This window comes from Cetorhinus maximus, chromosome 19 (assembly GCF_964194155.1).
Source record: "Cetorhinus maximus chromosome 19, sCetMax3.hap1.1, whole genome shotgun sequence".
Taxonomy (NCBI): domain Eukaryota; kingdom Metazoa; phylum Chordata; class Chondrichthyes; order Lamniformes; family Cetorhinidae; genus Cetorhinus; species Cetorhinus maximus.
This window is the reverse complement of record NC_135897.1, coordinates 6,258,756-6,278,752: the sequence shown is the minus strand read 5'-3', so window position 1 is coordinate 6,278,752 and position 19,997 is coordinate 6,258,756. Positions and strand designations below refer to the sequence as shown.

At 43.7% G+C, this 19,997-nt stretch overlaps 1 protein-coding gene across 1 annotated transcript in view; it reads right to left on the bottom strand.

Annotated features, from left to right (window-relative positions):
• Positions 1 to 254: 254 nt before the first annotated feature.
• Positions 255 to 19,997, bottom strand: part of LOC144693617 (alanine--glyoxylate aminotransferase-like) — a 33,956-nt gene continuing 14,213 nt past the window's right edge. The window contains exons 3-11 of the mRNA XM_078563441.1: positions 18,643 to 18,707; positions 17,261 to 17,361; positions 13,847 to 13,917; positions 12,761 to 12,845; positions 8,761 to 8,856; positions 7,753 to 7,822; positions 4,686 to 4,781; positions 2,315 to 2,443; positions 255 to 1,067 (exon numbers count right to left, since the gene is read on the bottom strand). Coding sequence (XP_078419567.1) covers positions 960 to 1,067; positions 2,315 to 2,443; positions 4,686 to 4,781; positions 7,753 to 7,822; positions 8,761 to 8,856; positions 12,761 to 12,845; positions 13,847 to 13,917; positions 17,261 to 17,361; positions 18,643 to 18,707 — 821 coding nt within the window. The 3' untranslated portion in view covers positions 255 to 959. The remainder of the gene's footprint in view (positions 1,068 to 2,314; positions 2,444 to 4,685; positions 4,782 to 7,752; positions 7,823 to 8,760; positions 8,857 to 12,760; positions 12,846 to 13,846; positions 13,918 to 17,260; positions 17,362 to 18,642; positions 18,708 to 19,997) is intronic.

Here is a 19,997-nt window from a genome sequence, read left to right as displayed (position 1 = left end):
GGGGGGGGTGGGGTGGGGGGGGGGCTGTTTGACTGATAGTCAAACATCATCCAATTGGGTAATGAGTCTTTTTGCTTTCCAATTGCTTTGGAAGGCAGTACATCACAAGGATGGATGTGTTGGTCGACTATTGGTTAGAACATGGGGGCAAGTCACATGATGACCTCCAGGTATACATTTAATCACAGTTGGCAACCCTATCATTAATGTAGTGTTTGTGAGGTTTTACATACCAATTTAAAAATTCAAGAAAGAACAGCACTGAAATTAGTGTTTATTCAGTAAATACCCAAATATGATCTATTTAATTTCACGCTGTAATATATTGAATTGATACAATGCATAACAGTTATACTTAATACATTGAGGGCCTCCATCTTCACAATACCTCGATGTATCAGAGTATCCAAAAAGCAGAGTCTCTACCATCAGGTTCCCCTGCTGTTTCAGTTAAATACCCACAGTGACTTCACTGGCCTGTCTGGATGGATGGGGATTTGGATGCACTTCCCTTCCTTAAATTGTGTCACTGTAATAATCCATGATCCACAGCCCAGACCCACCCCTTCTTCTTCTGACACCCAAACCTATCAGGGGACTATGCTAAATCTGAGGTAAAGGCAAAAGTGATTAATATCTTCAGTGTGCTTAAGTTTCCTAGGCCAAAAAGAGAATCGAGGTTAATGGTTGATGTTAGTAGTCTTCAAACAATATACCAGCCTCTCAAAACATTAATGTATCAAATTGGAAAAGATTGAATTTAATGGTTCTCTTCACTATTAGTTCAACACCTCCTTTGGGATTCCATATGGTGATAGGAACTGGGGACTAAATTAAATGGCTAGCTTTTTGGATTGTGTTTGGTAATTGCTAGGGTTTGGTACAGTTGAAAGTATGTTCTGTTTTATTATAACAAAGGCTAAAATAATGCAATGCTTGTTATTCAATCCAGTATTCGCTCAGTGCTTGCTTGTCTTGCAGTGCTTAAGGGCATCTTTCAAAGCTCCAAGCACAAGATCCGCGTTGGCTTTTGTGCAGTTGATGCCCATTAATCCAATCCGCAAAACCTAAAGACCAGGAAAAATAGCTATTTAGTCATGGATAGTTTAGAAATATTAGCGTAAATCCATCAATCTCACATTTCAAGTGGAGATACAAGGGTTGCACTTTGAGGGAGTATACCCTTTATCAAAGAGAGCTATAGCTCTATCTTCAACCTGCTGTTGGACATCCTGAAGACTTGTATATGGGACATCTTTGGGAATTAAAGGTTAATAATTTAATTTTCTTGTATCTTGGAGCAATAGTCTTCCCAATATAAACAGAATGGCTTTGAAGTATTTTTACAAGAAGGCATAGCTTGTCTTCTGCTTTTAGAATATTCTGAATATTATGTACAAGAAATGAGTGTGAAAAAAATTAAGTGACAATAATGACATCAACCATAGGTGATTGAAGTATAACTTTGGTGGCTTCTGTACTAGTGGCTAGTGATGGCCTGCTGGACTGACCTCCATGTGAAGTCTGCACAGTCATTTCTCCACAGCTACTCAGCCAAGATTAGGAACTTGCCATGTGAGAAATCCAAGGTGAAGAGAATGCTTTAAGCAGTATACTAGCAATAGACAATTCTTTTTAGTTTGGGCAGAATAAATGTAAGTAATGCAGGTGAGTGTTTGGAAACAAATATGAAAGGTTCACCAAAGGATTACATCCTTTTAGGGCCGCCTTCTAGTACTATGCCCTAAGAAGGCATTGACAACCATGGACTTCCATTGGATTGGTCCAAGATTATGCTTGGCAAAGTATTGCAGTGGTTTGCCATTGCCTTCTGCAGTATGGCTGAGCAGGAAACTCTCCTGCTCTTACCATCTGCCATCAAGTGTAATGGAAGGATTTACAGGCTGATAATCAACCGGTCTGGTCACCTTATGAACATATCTTTCTTGGCCATGAAGTCCTGGAGTGGGACTTGAACCGGGAGCTACTGGCCCAGAAGTAGGGACGCTTCTACTGCACCACAAGACCTTTTTCTCCTTTCAAGGCAGACCATCAAAAACCATCTCTTTTCCTAGAGCCTTAGCTATGCTTCATGTCTCCAGGTAATGAAGATCTGACTACTCTATTAATGCTCTTTCTTAATTTACAGTGGGTAATGTTCTTCAGCCGCATATGTAGACAATCAGCTCCCTGTTGCAGTGAAATTGCTCCTGCCAAAATGTACAGGTAAAATAATCACAGTAACATTGTTACAAACCATCATTCAATATATCAGGGATCTTCCCAGTGGGTCCACCCCCAATCCAAGTCCTACCTTTCCAAAAGTGGGTCCCAGTCCTCCAGTGATTTCAATCTGATAGTTCTTCATGATAAAATCAGTGATGTCTTTCCATTCATAACCTTCTGGTACCGCAATTGTTGTAACTGTGGGGAGTCTTATGGCCTGAAGGGTGAAGGACAAACTTTTAAAATGTTTTTCCTCACTGGTTGTCCCACCCCATTTACGTCAATGCACTGTTTTCCTTCAGGACCGGACATTCAGGGCTACAAGTTCATCTATGCCACGTGGCAGGTGAGATTTAGTTCATCAGTTTTGTTTTTCACCTCCATTCCCATAAATGGTGTCATAATAATCTCAGCATTTTACCTTATATCAGTGACTTGGATGAAGACCTGAAGTTGCATATTCAAGTTTACAAATGACACAAGTTCGTTGACACAGTAATTTGTGTAGATGGGGGCAAGGAAGTTACAAAAGCATGTAGATTAAGTGAGTGGACAGATGGAATTCAGTGTGGACAAGTGTGAGGTCATTTGCTTTGGACTGAAGAAAGTCAAATTGAAATATTAATGATGAGAGACAAGGAACTGTGGAGGAACAGAGGTATTTGGGCCTCAAGGTACACAAATCACTAGAAGTTAGGATACAGGTACAAAAAGTAATCAAAAAGGTTAAATCACTACAAATGGAATGGTTGAGATGGATTGCAGACTTGCATATAAATAGAAGCCAGATACGTACATGCAGAAGAAAGAAATAGAAAGATATGTTATTCTATCCATTCATAATTAGCCATAGACCCCGAGGGGCTGTAGACATTTCCCTCTGCTCACTGCAATTCTGTGTGCCACTGTCATTCCTCCTTCCAACCAGTTTTTAATGTTGTCCAACCCATCTAGTCCTCTTTTCTTTCCTGATGTTTCAGTTTCTGTTGTCCCCAACACCAGACTGTCACCCTACCTTTCCCAGTGATTGTACTTTCTCAAATTCCACTTCTTCACTTAAGCTATAAACCCATTCAATGCTGGGACTTGGATTTTCCTGCAGACAAATTCATTGGTTCTTTGCTCTGACCAGCTGATTCTAAGAACCCTTTGCCAGAGCCACATTTCCGAAATTGTAATCCTCTTCTCATTAGTTTTATTGAGGGTCCAGCTCTCGCACTCGTATAGCACAATGCTCTACACCAGGGATTTTGCAAGTTTTTATCAGCTGCTCCCAATTCAAAGGTCTTACCAGAGTTTAAGTACTTCAAAGAATGCTGTTTGTCCAGTGATACTCACACATCCCTTCTCTCTCTCGCTCAACCACTCCATCCCTCTCCCACCCCATTACCCCTTCCATTTCACCGCTTCTTCCCTCTCCCACCCACCTGTTCCTTCCCTCTTCCACCTAACCACTGGACAACTGCATTATCTCTTGCAAATATTTACTCCATGACCATCCCCCTCAATTCACACCATTTTCATACTGAAGCACCCAGGAATATTACCACATATACCCCCTCTATAGTCCTACCGCTATAAATTCTACCGCTACTATTGAGAGTGGTAGAGGCCTTGGAGTGCATGTGCACAGGTTCCTGAAGGTGGCAGGGCAAGTGGATAAGCTGGTAAAGAAAGCATATGGAATGATTTCCTTTATTGGATGAGGTATAGAATACAAAAGCAAAGATGTAATGATGGAAATGTATAAAATGCTGGTTAGGCCACAGCTGGAATTTTGTGTACAGTTCTGGTCACCACGTTACAGGAAGGAAATAATTGCTCTGGAGAGAGTGCAGAGGAGTTTTACAAGAATGTTGCCAGGGCTTGAAAATTGCAACTATGAGGAAAGATTGGATAGGCTGGGGTTGTTTTCCTTGGAACTGCAGGGTGGAGGCTGAGGGGTGCCCTGATTGAGGTGTGCAAGATTATGAGGGGCCTAGATAGAGTAAACAGTAAACTGTTTCCCCTAGTGGAGAGGTCAATTACCGGGGGCACAAATTTAAGGTGATTGGTAGAAGGGTTAGAGAGGACATGAGGAAATATTTCTTCACCCAGAAGGTAATGTATGTCTGGAATTCACTTCCTGGTTTGGTGGTGGAGGCAGAACCCATCAACATATTTAAAAGGTACCTGGACCTTCACCTAAAGTGCTGTAACCTACAAGGCTATGGATCAGATGCTGGAAGGTGGGGTGAGAATGGGCAGCTAGTTTTTTATTGTTTCATTTTGGCAGGCACAGACACAATGGGCTGAATGGCTTCTTTCTGTACCGTCATTTTTCTATGGTTTTATGGTTCTACTGAGGGCACTTGTGCTTGAATGCTCAGCCACTCAATTCCTGCAATGAATAATGTGTAAGGTTTTACTGTGGCCTGTCACCAGCACAGCTGTTTTCAGATTGCAGCGCTGTTCCTTACCTTGTCCTTTACAAAGAGTTTTAATCCCAAGTCCTCTATCCCTTTGTGTAGGTACTCAGCATTCTCCTGGTGAAGCTTCCAGTTTTTCTCAAGACCCTGCGTACAAATAGCACCGACACATTACAAAACATCAAGCTGTAAAAACAAGAATAATTCCCAACCACTTTTTAAAACACGAAACCATCTACATGCAGGACACATGGTAAAGGGCAGGGCTCAGATAAACAGGCAGGATACGGTGTAATAGGCAGCAGTTGGCAAACATGAAACAGATGTGGCATACTGTTGGCAATTAAGCAGGGATCCTGTAGCTGTTGAAGGCTTTAAGGCATGACCATTGAATGAGAAGAGTATTGGTCATGGCTGGGATGTCCCGGGAGTTCAACAAAGTGAAATTAGGGTCAGGGATGAAAAATGACCAGCTGGGTCATCTATAGAGGGTACCTGCTGTACTTGCCCTGTATTCCAGAAGAAGTTAATGCTTCTCAAGAGAAAGGGGGAGAAAATTGGAGACTATAACATGAGAGATGATGGAGATTCGATATTGTCCTGCGGAAGAGGTGCAGTTACATAGATGCAATCCTGAAATGGGGAGGGGTTTGGGATGGTGACCACGGGGACAGCAGTCTGATACTACACGGAGACTGGTGTGCAGTCCGTTAAACACTGTCGTGAGGAGGGTGCAGTGGGTTAGATGCTGTCGTGAGGAGGGTGCAGTGGGTTAGATACTGTCGTGAGGAGGGGTGCAGTGAGTTAGATACTGTCGTGGGGAGGGTGCAGTGACTTAGATACTGTCGTAAGGAGGGTGCAGTGAGTTAGATACTTTCGTGAGGAGGGTGCAGTGAGTTAGATACTGTCGTGGAGAGGGTGCAGTGAGTTAGATACTGTCGTGCGGAGGGTGCAGTGAGTTAGATACTGTCCTGAGGAGGGGGTGCAATGAGTTAGATACTGTCCTGAGGAGGGTGCAGTGAGTTAGATACTGTCGTGAGGGGGATGCAGTGAGTTAGATACTGTCCTGAGGAGGGGGTGCAGTGAGTTAGATACTGTCCTGAGGAGGGTGCAGTGAGTTAGATACTGTCCTGAGGAGGGAGTGCAGTGAGTTAGATACTGTCCTGAGGAGGGTGCAGTGAGTTAGATACTGTCGTGAGGGGGGTGCAGTGAGTTAGATACTGTCGTGGGGAGGGTGCAGTGAGTTAGATACTGTCATGGGGAGGGTGCAGTGAGTTAGATACTGTCGTAAGGAGGGTGCAGTGAGTTAGATACTGTCGTGCGGAGGGTGCAGTGAGTTAGATACTGTCGTGAGGAGGGTGCAGTGAGTTAGATACTGTCGTAAGGAGGGTGTAGCGAGTATGATACTGTCGTGAGGAGGGTGCAGTGAGTTAGATACTGTCGTGAGGAGGGTGCAGTGAGTTAGATGCTGTCATGAGGAGGGTGCAGTGAATTAGATACTGTCGTAAGGAGGGTGCAGTGAGTTAAGATACTGTCCTGAGGAGGGTGCAGTGAGTTAGATACTGTCGTGGGGAGGGTGCAGTGAGTTAGATACTGTCGTGAGGAGGGTGCAGTGAATTAGACACTGTCGTGAGGAGGGTGCAGTGAGTTAGATACTGTCGTTAAGAGGGTGCAGTGAGTTAGATACTGTCCTGAGGAGGGTGCAGTGAGTTAGATACTGTCGTGGGGAGGGTGCAGTGAGTTAGATACTGTCGTGGGGAGGGTGCAGTGAGTTAGATACTGTCGTGAGGAGGGTGCAGTGGGTTAGATACTGTCGTGAGGAGAGTGCAGTGAGTTAGATACTGTCGTGGGGAGGGTGCAGTGAGTTAAATACTGTCATGAGGAGGGTGCAGTGAGTTAGATACTGTCCTGAGGAGGGTGCAGTGAGTTAGATACTGTCGTGGGGAGGGTGCAGTGAGTTAGATACTGTCGTGAGGAGGGTGCAGTGAGTTAGATACTGTCATGAGGAGGGTTACAGTGAGTTAGATACTGTCGTGGGGAGGGTGCAGTGAGTTAGATACTGTCGTGGGGAGGGTGTAGTGAGTTAGATACAGTCGTGAGGAGGGTGCAGTGAGTTAGATACTGTCGTGGGGAGGGTGCTGTGAGTTAGATACTGTCATGAGGAGGGTGCAGTGAATTAGATACTGTCGTAAGGAGGGTGCAGTGAGTTAGATACTGTCGTGGGGAGGGTGCTGTGAGTTAGATACTGTCGTGAGGAGGGTGCAGTGAGTTAGATACTGTCGTGGGGAGGGTGCAGTGAGTTAGATAGTCATGAGGAGGGTGCAGTGAGTTAGATACTGTCATGAGGAAGGTGCAGTGAGTTAGATACTGTCGTGAGGAGGGTGCAGTGAGTTAGATACTGTCGTGAGGAGGGTGCAGTGAATTAGATACTGTCGTGAGGAGGGTGCAGTGAATTAGATACTGTCATGGGGAGGGTGCAGTGAATTAGATACTGTCATGAGGAAGGTGCAGTGAGTTAGATACTGTCATGAGGAGGGTGCAGTGAGTTAGATACTGTCGTGGGGAGGGTGCAGTGAGTTAGATACTGTCATGAGGAGGGTGCAGTGAATTAGATACTGTCATGGGGAGGGTGCAGTGAATTAGATACTGTCATGGGGAGGGTGCAGTGAATTAGATACTGTTGTGAGAAGGGTGCAGTGAATTAGATACTGTCATGGGGAGGGTGCAGTGAATTAGATACTGTCATGAGGAAGGTGCAGTGAGTTAGATACTGTCGTGAGGAGGGTGCAGTGAGTTAGATACTGTCGTGAGGAGGGTGCAGTGAATTAGATACTGTCATGGGGAGGGTGCAGTGAATTAGATACTGTCATGGGGAGGGTGCAGTGAGTTAGATACTGTCGTGGGGAGGGTGCAGTGAGTTAGATACTGTCGTGGGGAGGGTGCAGTGAGTTAGATACTGTTGTGAGAAGGGTGCCGTGAGTACTGATTGCTTTATGGGTTATTATCTTGGAAACCAAGTTCTGGTGATTTGGGACTACTTGTTTGCACTAGCGCATGCATATTAAGGAAAATCTCTCCATTTTATGAAAGTAACATTCAGAAACTAAACAGTACTTACTTCTTCTGCAAGAATTGCAAGCGCCTCTCTCAATGCGAAAAGACCAGTGATGGGTGTTGTATGGTGGTATCTGTAAAAACATCAACTTTGTTCAATTTTCATTTCGGGGTGGGGTGGTTTCATGATCCTCATTGGCTATTTGGGCCGCGAAATCTGTTCTTTATCATCAAAGTCCATCGAAAGCATTTTCCCGATTGTTTTTGGTAATATTTGTCTTTCTGTTAATCTTCTGTCTCAAGTAAAATGAATAGATCCAAACTTCCACAGTACAGAAAGTGCTGGAAAAGTCACTCAGTCACACTGCGTTGACTGACGGGATGTTCAGAACAGATATGTCATGCTTTAAGGGGCTTTTAAGACAGTAACTCTTGAAGATTGATTTAAAAATTAATTTGAAACTAATAGAAACTGATCGAGTTAGGATGCCATCACATTACAACTGTACTGTTCAAGATACAAGCCAGTGCATAACTGCGTGAGTGACACTCAGGATCTTCCTCCCTTTCCCAACTAACGAATTCCTTCCCTCTCCCACCCGTTTCTTCTCCCCAACCCACCCACCTTCTCCTTTCCCCCACCAAACTGTTTATTGCCCCAACACCCGCTCCTTCCCCTCACCCACCCACCACTCCTTCCCCAATCCCACCCACTCCTTCCTTCCCGCCACTCCCTCCTTCCTCCCACCCTATCGCTCCTTCCCCCTGCCCCACCACCTGGCCTCTCCTTGTCCTCATCCAATTGCTCCTGCTCTCTCCCTCCTAACCCTCCAACCATCCTCTCCACCCCTCCCTCACCCATCCCCTCCTTCCTCCCACCCACCAAACTTCTCCTTTCTCCCCACCCAACACCTCTTTTACCCGCGCCCTCCCCCCCCCCCCCCCCCCCCCCCCCACTCCCCTTCCAACCCCATCACCCAAACGCACCTTAAAACTGCTCCTTTCCCAACCACCCAGGCATTTCCTGAATCTCGAATATTTCCTATAATGAATGAGCAGAACTCTATCTTACTTTCTTGGGCTCCCGTCACAGCCCCAGATGTTTGAGAGCCAACCCATGTCAAGGTACAGCGAAGTTGGCTTCTTCTTTCGATTAAATATTTTCTGGCTGTAAAAAAAACCACAAAAACCCCACATATGAAAATGGACTTTTAAAAATTGATGTAAAATATTTGTAAAAAGCTTTGGTTCCATGTTCTGTGAGTTTTATGGACATGCTGATGATTGGAATCACTTGCATACTGCTGGGCATTTTTACACATTTACATGGTGCCAAACCATCGAGATGTCTTTTATACAGATAGGGTGGGGAGGAGAGGTTGACTGATCAAAGAAGGAAGTAAAACGATAAATGCTATGCGGAAACAAACTGGAATGTTCACTTCCTGCCATCTTCCTCAATCTCTGACTGAGGATTCAGTAAACTGTTGGATTCATGTTATTTATTGGGAACACTGAATTGTTATGGGAGATTATTACATGATGATGTGAACCCAACTATTTTATTGGAACACAAACAGGGACTCAAAACACCTAGAAGAGCCTGCACACAGTGAGGGACAAGGATAATGCTGGGTAATCAGCTGCGCACTCCCCACTGGTACCCCTGATTCCTGCTGCTTTAAACCATCTGCTTAACCTTTAAGAAGTGAACACAGTCTGAGTTTAAAAATATAGGATTGTGTAGGAGGAACGAAACACAAATGCAAAGTGATGAAAATTGTATCATTTCTGGTTTATGTAACACCTGGATTTTATTCGAATTAGATTTAGGTCTGTTTGGACAAAGTAAACTTTTCTGTTATATGAGAAAAGGAACTTGCATTTATATAGCACCTTTCAGAACCTCAAGAAGTCCCAACATGCTTTATAGTACTTTGAAATGTAGTCACTGGTGTAATGTAGGAAACACAGCAGCCAATTTGCAGACATCAAGGTCCTGCAAACAACAATCTGATCAGAAAATCTGTTTTATTGACGTTGATTGAGGGATAAATATTGTTACAGCGATGGGAAAGACTCTCATGCTTTTCTTCATAATAATGCCATAGGACTTTTTCCGTCTACCTGAGATGGCAGATGGAGCCCCCACGAACATTTCATCAGAAAAATTCTACTTCTAACACCACAGTACTCCCTCAATACTGCACTGAAATGTCAGCCCAGATTATATACTCAAGTCACCAGAGTGGGACTTGAACCCACAATCTTCTGACTGACAGGTGAGGAAGCTGCCAACTGAGCCACACCCAACATTACACGATTTAAGCACAAGGTCATAAGGACAATAAAAGAAAATAAGAAAAGGAGGAACTTTTTCCTAAAAGGATGATAAGTATGAGGAACAGATTACCAACAGGCATGTTGGAACAAGAAATCATGAAGGAGATAAAACAAGTTCTTACCAACAAGTGGGATCCAAAGTTATTCGAAATGTACCAAGGAAATTCTAGATGAACCAACTGGAAAATCTTCTCCTGCCTAAATCTATCACTATGTAGATAATTTAAAACAATCCTTTACCATAGACCACCCCTTGGGTCAGTGTATTACTGAGATTCACAGACCATGAATATTCTAGATTCTATTCCTGATCTGCACTATGTTTTCTGATCTCTACATCTGGTCCCAACTCCTGAGCTAAGGAGCGGGATAAAAGATCTGCCTGGATTTCCATTCCTCATCATACAACCAGTGAACCTTCCTGGAAAGTTAGTTTATGTCTATATGTTGGTGGGGTGGCATGTTTGTATGTATGTGTATGTGTAGATTCTGTTTGTATCTTTGCATATCTCTGTGTACAGAGGACAAGATTGGGCATGGTTGTAATGTCTTTCATGAGTGAATAGCATGCCCGCCCTCACTTCTGGTCAATTTGTACTCTTCCCCTTGTCTTCAAAGTCTTAAATGTGCTGTTGTCACCCAACGCAATGCTCCTACAATTTCCAGGCTGAGCTCTTCCAGCCTGGATTCTGTCCTGCCTACCCTCAACTACCACAAGGTATACAGCACAGTTGACTATCCCGCCCTCTTTTATTTCTTCTCCTTTGTGTTTATCCTCAACACAGGTGTCCTTGCTTAGTTCCACTCCTACCTATCCCAAAATAGCCAGCACATCTCAAGCAATGGTTTCGCCTTCAGTCCTGCACAGTCCTCTCCAGGCTACCATGAGGTTTCAGCCTTGGCCTCCTCCTTGTCTTCATTTATAGGCTGTCCTTTGATGATGTAATCTGCAGGTGGAGGGCCAGTTTCAAACTCATGCTGACAACATCCAGCCCTCGTTCTGCTCCATCGTACTGGACTCCACAACTTCTGTACTTCTTATCCAATATCAAAATGTGGATAAGTCAGACTCTCCTTCAGCTGATCACCTGGAAGACCAAAGCTTGTGCCAAAAACTCTGCACCAGATTCCATTTCCTTTGCCAGCCTCTTGCTCAGGCTGAGGCCGAAAGTTTGTTACCCTTGTGTCCGATTCAATCCTTAGCAAAGCTTTAAGCTGTCACATGCTGCCCATCACCAAGACCATTTGCCTCTATCTCTGCAACTTTGTCCACCTCCTCCTTTACCTCCCGCACCACAGCTGAGACCAAATTCCACATTCTCATTACTTGCAGGCTCTACTCCCCCAACTCCTTCCTCAGTTCTGGCTTACGCAAGTTGGAACTAATCCAATATTTTGCCATCAGCACTGGTATGAATTCAACTCATTGTGTCTCTGGGTGATAAATCAGCAGTCTGTGGAGATTGTAACATTTAAGATATAGGATGTTCCAATGCTTGTTACATTGGTTCCTGCCTAGTAACAAGGGTGGGGCCCTCTGAGAGTGTTTTTATAGTTCCCCAGATCAATTCAAGAGTCAGTGAACAGCTCTTCTTCAAGCCTGTTGAAAAGAGGGCTCAGGGGAAGCCCAGCTAATCAAACTGAAGAAGCCCAGAAGATCTAAGGAGGCAGCCAACAGTTCGTGACTCCTTACTGTGGGCATTTGGAACAGTGGTGTTCTGCTTGGCAAGGCCATAGATCTGAAAGTAGCTTGTAAGCTAGTGTTGGGTGTACTCAGGAAGCAAGGAAGGAATCTCGGAAGGCGAGATTGAAACCCTGTGAGGTGGGCCATTGCTAAAGCCGTCCAAGTGGGAGCAAATTTGAAGAAAATTCCCAGGAGAGACCTTTGAAGGTGAAACTGGGAATCTCTCATGGGAAAGATGAAGTTTCAGTGAGATTAGTTGACTCACAGTGGGACTAAGGTCTGAGTGGGTATTGCGAAGTCCATGTACTCTATCTTGGTTGCACCTGTCATTTCTTTCCTGACATTCTTTGGCTCCCTATTCCACAATTCAAAATCTTAATCCTCATTTATAAATCTCTTCAAGGCCTCACCCTGATGTAAGTCTGCAGTTTCTCCAAGGCCTACCTTCCATTTGCACCTTTTGGTTCTTGGACTTCAGTTTTCTTTTCTGCCTTCATCTGCTCCACCATGATTAGCTTTCAGCAGCCTTGGCCTATCTTCCTGGAACTCTGTCCCTAAGCTATTTGGCTACTTCTCCCACTCTGCCTTCAACGAAAAGCCTCCTCAAAATGCATCTTTTCAACCATCCTTTCATCCAACTTCACCTCTTTCAATGCTCAGTGTTGGTTTCTCCTTTAAGAAGTGCCATGGTACATTTGATTCAGTGAAAGGCATTTTTTAAATATTGCTGTTGCAAATTCAAACATGAAGATGTAAGGGAGGGAAGTGGGAAGCCTGTGGAACTGAACCTGGGGTGAATGCTTGCTATCTGAGGGAGTAAACAGGGAAAGAGAAAACATTAAATGTAGGAGTTCAGAAAGCATTATTTCTTGGTAGTGACTTGTGGTCTAGCATGAGTCAGAAAAGGGATGGCAAATCTGTGAACGGTCTGCAGTTGGGCGCACATATATGTTCGATGGTCATCCAGCAGGACACAGCTTCTTGCTTATGCTTAGGATCACTGAAGTAGCAGAGTCGGTGTGAGAAATAACAAACAATTGCGTACCAGGCTTTGTCGTTGAAGGAGAGCGGTGCAGTACCAGGAGGGCAGTTGAGGACTTTCTGGGATCCCGAGTAAAGGATGTCAATACCTGAATGGAGAAAAATGGTTGCATCAGTCTGGCACAGAGAAGTAGATACTCAACCAAGCATTGAAATTGGCCTTGACTGTTACAAATAATTTATTTGGGGCTGGGGAGTTGTCAACATTGGACTTCATACACTTGAGTAAGCTTTCCATCCAGTTATTGATGGTATCATGCATTAGACTAGTAGTTGCAAATGCACATAAAATGGTGGATGTACAAGTGGAACTATAGAACTTATATCTAATGAAAACATATCCAGTGGTTAAAATTAGATGCTGTAGAATGGCTTTAAAGTTCTTAAGCAAAAAATGGTGCTATAATGCAGGTTTGAAACTCAAGTTCGTAGCCTTGTTTCCACCCAATGCTCCCTTTTGAGCACAGCTGACTCAGATGCAGGGATTTTTCCTGTAGGCTACTGACCTGCCTCACTTTAAACATTGGAACACTTTCGGCTATATTACAAGTAGTGGTGATGTTGGCAACACTTGTGGCCTTCCAATTTAGGAAACATTTCTGAGTCAGTCGAAGGAATTCAGGAAAAGAAAATGATGTGATAGCCAGGTTAAAACAGGGCGAGAGGCTTAAATTCTGCTCTCCCAGGAGAAGTGCGATGAAGCAGGGCTCCACTCTGCCTGTAACCATCGTTATAGGCCCTGTTCCAAAGCGTGGGAACAGGGTCAGTCAGATACAGTACTCTGGACACAGGTATGGAAGCAACAGAGGTGCCCATCCCAACATCCAGCAAGAAAATCAGAGCAGCACCCGCACCATACCATTCCGATGAGGCCTGAGAAAGGCCAAAGCAAAAAAGAGTGTAGATGTTTTGAAACACTTCGAAGAGAGGGAACAGCCATTTTTTAAAAAGGCAATCAATCTCCTCTGGAATGAATTATACACAAGGTCCAATTTCCACCCCATAGTCTCAAAACAGGAATCAAAGGATCAAGGGAGGCAGAAGGGTTGGATGGCCTACTCTTATTAAGAATGTTAGGTACAATACATACCCTGCTTATCCATATAGAGAGGGACCCCTCCCAGAGAGGCAACAGAATCAACCAGCAGCAAACAGTTATGCCTAGAAAAGAAGTGGAACAACATTAGAAATGCGTAGAAAGGAGGTGTTTAAGCAGCACTGGATCAGTTAATCGATACATTAATGGATAATCTCCAACATTCAGTGGATCTAATGTTATTGGTTCATTCAAAAAGGCACAATTGCAGGGAAAGGAGATAGGAAGTGGAGGAGTTCCAGAAAATACCTAAAAATCAGAGTGGGTTGAATGGTACTTTCATTTTGTGGTATTCTTCTATTCTCCATCCCTGAGCATGGTGAATTATTTGCTGTTGCATCAACAGTTTTACTTCCCATACAAATTGAGTATGGTAGCTGAATGGTTATGGTACTGGACTAACAGCTCAGAGGTTGAGTTTAAATCCCACCATAACAAATTTGACAATTCCAGTTATTTATGGGCTGGTATTGGACATGGAAACAACTGGATTGTTGTCAAAAGCCCAGCTAGTTCACTAAGATCCCTACCTGTCTGGTCTCCATGTTACTTCAATCCCACACAATGGACAGAATTTATGGCGTGGTGGGGGCCTCGATGATGGCCTTTAAAGGATGGATGCCCGCCCCCAAGAGCTGCTAGCCAATCAAAGGGCCAGCAGCTCAGCTGTGCCCCTGGGAGTGGTGGCCACTTCTGGGACTGCATCTGGAAGAAGAGAATGCCACGGGATACCAGGCCACCCTCAGAGTCAGGTAAATTGGGTCTGGGTGGGTGGTTTGGTGAAGGCAGAGGGATGGGGTCGCTGCTGGGGCTGTGTCCCCATATGACAGAGGGCCCACCCACCAATGCCAGCTTTGGTGGGAAGAGGCCCTTAATTGGTCACTTTAATAGCTCAGTTGGCCTCTGGGTGCAAGACACATTCCCCACCCTCCCTGCCACTGGAAAATGTCATGGCCGTGTGGCACTCCATTCTCCCTCCACCCCATTCCTTCCATCATACTTTTATGGCCCCCCTGCCCCCACACGACTCCCAATCTGACCTGATAATAAAATCCATCCCTATCTGTTGACCCTTATGTGGGTCTAGAAATGTGTTTACAAGAACACACAAGATAGGAGCAGGAGTAGACGATATAGCCCATTGAACCTGCTCCACCATCCAATATGATCATGGCTGATATTAGGCTTCAACCATACTTTCCTGCCTGCTCCCCATATCCCTTGACTCCTTCAGAGACCAAAAATCTATCTTTGTCTTAAATATATTCAATAATGTACCATCCACAACCCTCTGGGGTAGAGAACACCAAAGATTCACAATCCTTTGAGTGAAGAAATTTCTCCTTATCTCAGTCCTAAATGATAATTCCCTTATCCTAAGACCGTGCCCCCATGTTTTAGATTCCCCAGCCAGGGGAAACAACCTCTTAGGTACTATACTGTCAAACCTCTTCCGAATCTTGTAAGTTTCAATGAGATTGCCCCTTTTTCTTCTGAATTCCCAGAGAATATAGATCCAATTTACTCAGCCTCTCATTATAGGACAACCCTCTCATCCCAGGGACCATAAAACCTCTAAGTTGGATATGAAATTGGGCCACGGCTCTACATGAGCAAACAATTAGTGATAAAGCTGGATTTTCATAGATAGAGTTTTCACTGTGGGGTAGATTTTCGTTTGAGACATTGCCCACACTGATATACTTCATTCATCAAAAACCAACTTTGGAAAATGGAATTGCAATTCAAAAATTGGAATATCCACTCTATATTTCAAATTTAGTTTGCTCTACCTTTTGTATTGTTGCTGTAGGAGATGGTGATGTTTCATGTATTGCAGAGTCTTCGTTTTACTCCTTTTTAAATTGATTTTGGTAATATTTTTGTGCCCATCAAGGTAGAAAAGTGCCAGTGGTTGTGAATAGACAGGCCAAAGATGGCAAGGATTGGATGAAAGGAAAAGCTCCTCACTTTGCTTACAAGAATTCCCAGGTCAAGCATAACACAAGCCAAATGCAGAGTAAAGCTCCCTCTTCGCTGCTCTAACTATATACCTGAACCCCACCAGCACCAATGTAACAGTCCAACTTTCCACATCTCCTTATGGTGCCTCTAAGGTGAGTTTGCCAATTCATTATCAATCTGTGATGAGCTACAGACATCTTTTGTGTTGTAGACCCTGCAGGAACTAGAGGATAGATTTTATATAGTCATACCCTTGGTGTTTATCTCCTTAAACCGTAAAATTGCCCACCCATTTGACATAGCAAATTTCGCAGAGGCAACTTCAGCAGTGGAGCAGTTATTGGAATTCAATTTTCGATCAGAGGAGATAATGAAATTAAGTATACCAATAGATGGACAAAGGGTTCAAGCCATTGAAGGTGAGATGTAGAAGCAGTTGATTGAACTCATGAAAGACAAAAACTGTGCCTTTGAAGAACTGAAAAAAGAAACAAGGGTCTTCATTTCTCCATTGAATGACGTAGGCATCAAAGTGTTGTGATGCAACCATACAGCATGAGGAGTGAAGATCATACACACTGATGAAGAGAGAGAGGGATCAAGAGCAAATGTGTGGCTGATTGTGGATGCTGAATAAGTGGATGCTCCTTGATCAAGAGTTGATCTTGAATAAATGGAAAGAAAGAAAGACAGCAGGTTCTTTGGTGCCCCTGAATCAATCAACAACAAGTGGAAGATGAGCCATCAACCAAAGCATAGATTGTAGGATAAAATAGATAACCTTGGACAAGGTAATTGTAACAAATCCCAAAGCAATGCCAAAATTACTCTAGAGATATGAATATTACTGTTATGTGGAAAATCTATAGGTTACCGGAATATTCAAGGTGGGAAGCTAACAGCAGGCTCGATAACTTTAGAAAGTGGTGATGGATAATGGGGATGGGGAATCATTAGAAAGTAAAAGGTATCAGGTGAACAGAAGCAAATTTCCAATGAGAATAGAAAGTGAAATAGAAGTAGCAGATTCTGGAGAGATGGCATGGGGCAAGGTTAAGCTTTGAGGCACACGGATTGTGGGCAATAGGACCAGAGGTCTGATTGGAACTCAGGCAGTGAAGAATTGAACTGTCTTAATAGAAATAAAAATCGCTCTGTCATAATATAGGTGATAATGAAACATTATTAATTTTTATCAAAATTTTTATCAAAATTACTGAGATAGAAGCTAGTGAAGAGAAAGGTGATCTAACAGCTTTAGAGTTTCAGGGTAGAAGAGGAATGGAGATGAGGACTCACAGTGGGATTTATTTTCAGAAAATACCAGTGTTAATTAATAGCAAGGGAACAGGAGGGGGGTGGGTAGGGGGGCAACAAAGGTTGAAAATTATAAATCTCCTGTGGCAGAGTTGAGCCTGCATTGGGTGATTGGCATATACTCACTTGTGACAGAGAGGTCCTATCCCGTCCATCTTCTGAACCACGCCCGCGGAGGATTCCCCATGTGTGATGAAGAATAGAATGGGCTTGTGCTGCACTAGAGCCTGCGAAGCAAAGCAAAGCAAATCTTTTTCATGGCATCTGCTGCACAGCCAAAAGCAATGCCAATCAGTAAAACAAGCAACAAGCCAACTTTCAGAACCACACATGGCCATTGCAGTTGCCTGTGCCTCCTGTCCGCCTTGTGAAGTTTAACGTGTAATGCACACCCGTGCGTGGCACTGGTCACCTTGAATCAGAAACAGAGTTTTTAACCATGTGAGCAAATAGGATCTTTCCTTCTCAGCCTCACTTCTACCCATCGATTGCTGATCTTGCTAACATCACAAAGCCATTTCACTCTGCTATTAAAAAGGTATTATAATCATTTCCCCATCAATGGCTTCGTATCATTCCCTAACCAAGTGAGCAGTGCCAAATCAGGCTTAAGATATTAGTGAAGCCTGGGAGCTAAAGAGGGTAAGGGTTCAGGGTCTCCCCCAATATCAGAGCTGACCTCTGGGACACAATTCTTGTTATCACCCTGCAAGGGAAGCTTGAAGGGAAAAGTCTATGAATGGTTGGATGAGAACTCTGGCATATCTCTGCTTCTGTCCCTTCCAATAACTCACAAGTGACAGAGTGCTAAAATTTCTCTACTCATGGATCAACATTTGAGGGTGACAAGATGGGTTACCTCAGCCCTGATGAGTGTGAAAGATCATCTAAGTTTCCTTTGCTTTGAGTTTGAATTGAAGAGTCAGGGGCTCAATGTTATACATGTATAACCTGTAGGTGAGTTCTGGTAGACTCAACCATTGTGCCTGTCCATCATTTGAGCAGCCAGTCCTCAGATGCAAACCCTCATATTTGCCCACCATTATTGAATCCCTGGGGAAGGGGCTGATAGCTGGCTAATCACTTCAGAATACAAATGCTTTGTTGAGCCAGAAATTCTAAGTTAAGACCACAATGTAAGGTAAGGAGCCAGTTGCTTTGGTCTGGGTGCACTAACATATTGGCCAGTGGGTGGCGCTGTAGCATGTCTATCCAACCCCACTGCACCGTCTTTTCAGTCAGTCAGTAAACTAATGGAGATCTGAGTTTATTCCAGTCAAGGTTATAAACCTTAAAAATGACAGTCTCTATGATTTAGGAGACTAAACAGTCTTTCTGCACCATTGTGTCTATGTAACTGTCACTAAATTTCCACTTACACTTGGAGAAGAGGCCCAAACTCAGACACAAACGCACACACACACACACACACACAAGCACACATCCAGACAGACACATGCACACAAATACACTTGTGCACACAAGCAGGCAGACACACAGACACAAACCTGCTCGATTTCTTGCAAGGTGAAATTTTCCCCAGGAGGTTTTACAAATCTCCTGACATCTCCACCTTAAATACAAAGTGAAAAGGTACAGCGTCAGTGTTGTGTCAATAGCCTTCTGCTGGCCCTATCTATTACAATATAATGCTTTGGCTACTGTCAAGCTAACAGAAATCTCAAGATTTTGAAAGCTGAATGTCTTATCTATTTGCTGTCTGATTTCAATTATATTCAGACTGCACATGTCTACTTTGGGTACGTACAGTACCAGACTGTGGGCTTGTTCAGTCAATAACATGGCCAACAGGGCTTTAATGAGGGAGATCTGTGCCATGGTACAGCAACAGTAGCTTGTAATAAGAACAGAAAATGCTGGAAATACTCAGCAGGTCAGGCAGCATCTGTGGAGAGAGAAACAGAGTTAACGTTTGAGGCCAAGGACCTTTCATCAGAGCCGAAGAAAGATGGGAATGTAAAAGTTTTTAAGCCAGTGGAAGAGGGGAGGGGAGGGAGCAGGAAGAACAAAGGAGTATGTCTGTGTATTTACATAGCACCTTAGAATAGCAAAATGTACCAAAGTGCTTAACAGGAACGTTATCAAATGAAATTTGACAACGAGTTTTGTAAGGAGATATTAGGGCAGGTGACCAAGAGGAAGGCTTTAAGGAGCATCTCAAAGGAGCAGAGAGAGAGGCAGACTGTGATTTGTGATTAAATGTATTCCTAGAGGTTTCATCACATGACCTGCCCCCATGCTCCAGCCATTCGTCGACCAACACATCCATCCTTGTGACGCACTGCCTTCCCACACCAATTAAAAAGCAAAGAGGCTCATGACCCAATTGGATGTTGCTTTACTGTCAGCCAAACAACCTTTTTACCCATTTTCGATATTTTTATACCTTGTGATGAGAAATGTTCAAGGAAATTTTGTTTTAAAACAAACTTTTTAAATATTCCGATTATTCTTCTCCAGGATTGCTCACAGCAGTGTCCTGGAGATTGATCTTCAATTCCTGGAGACTCCAGGCCAATCCTGCAGGGTTGGCAACCCTAAGATAGGTAAACAGGTTTAAATTCCAGCTGTCAATAACTTCACAATGCAAGACCCTCCGACCTCAGAAGTGCTTTTGAGGGATGTGTAAAAGCCTAAGAGTGACTTAGCAGTAATTACTGATCAAGCACCAGGAAATCTGGGCTAAGACAGTTTACTTCTGGGTATGCACACTCAACTAAAAAAGCAGGAGGAAAATGTGAGTGTTTAGATGCATTTGCTTTAGTCATTATATTATATCCACTTCAGTAGCTGTAATATGAATAATTCCAAGTTTCAAGTAATCTTCCTCACTGTAGCCCCA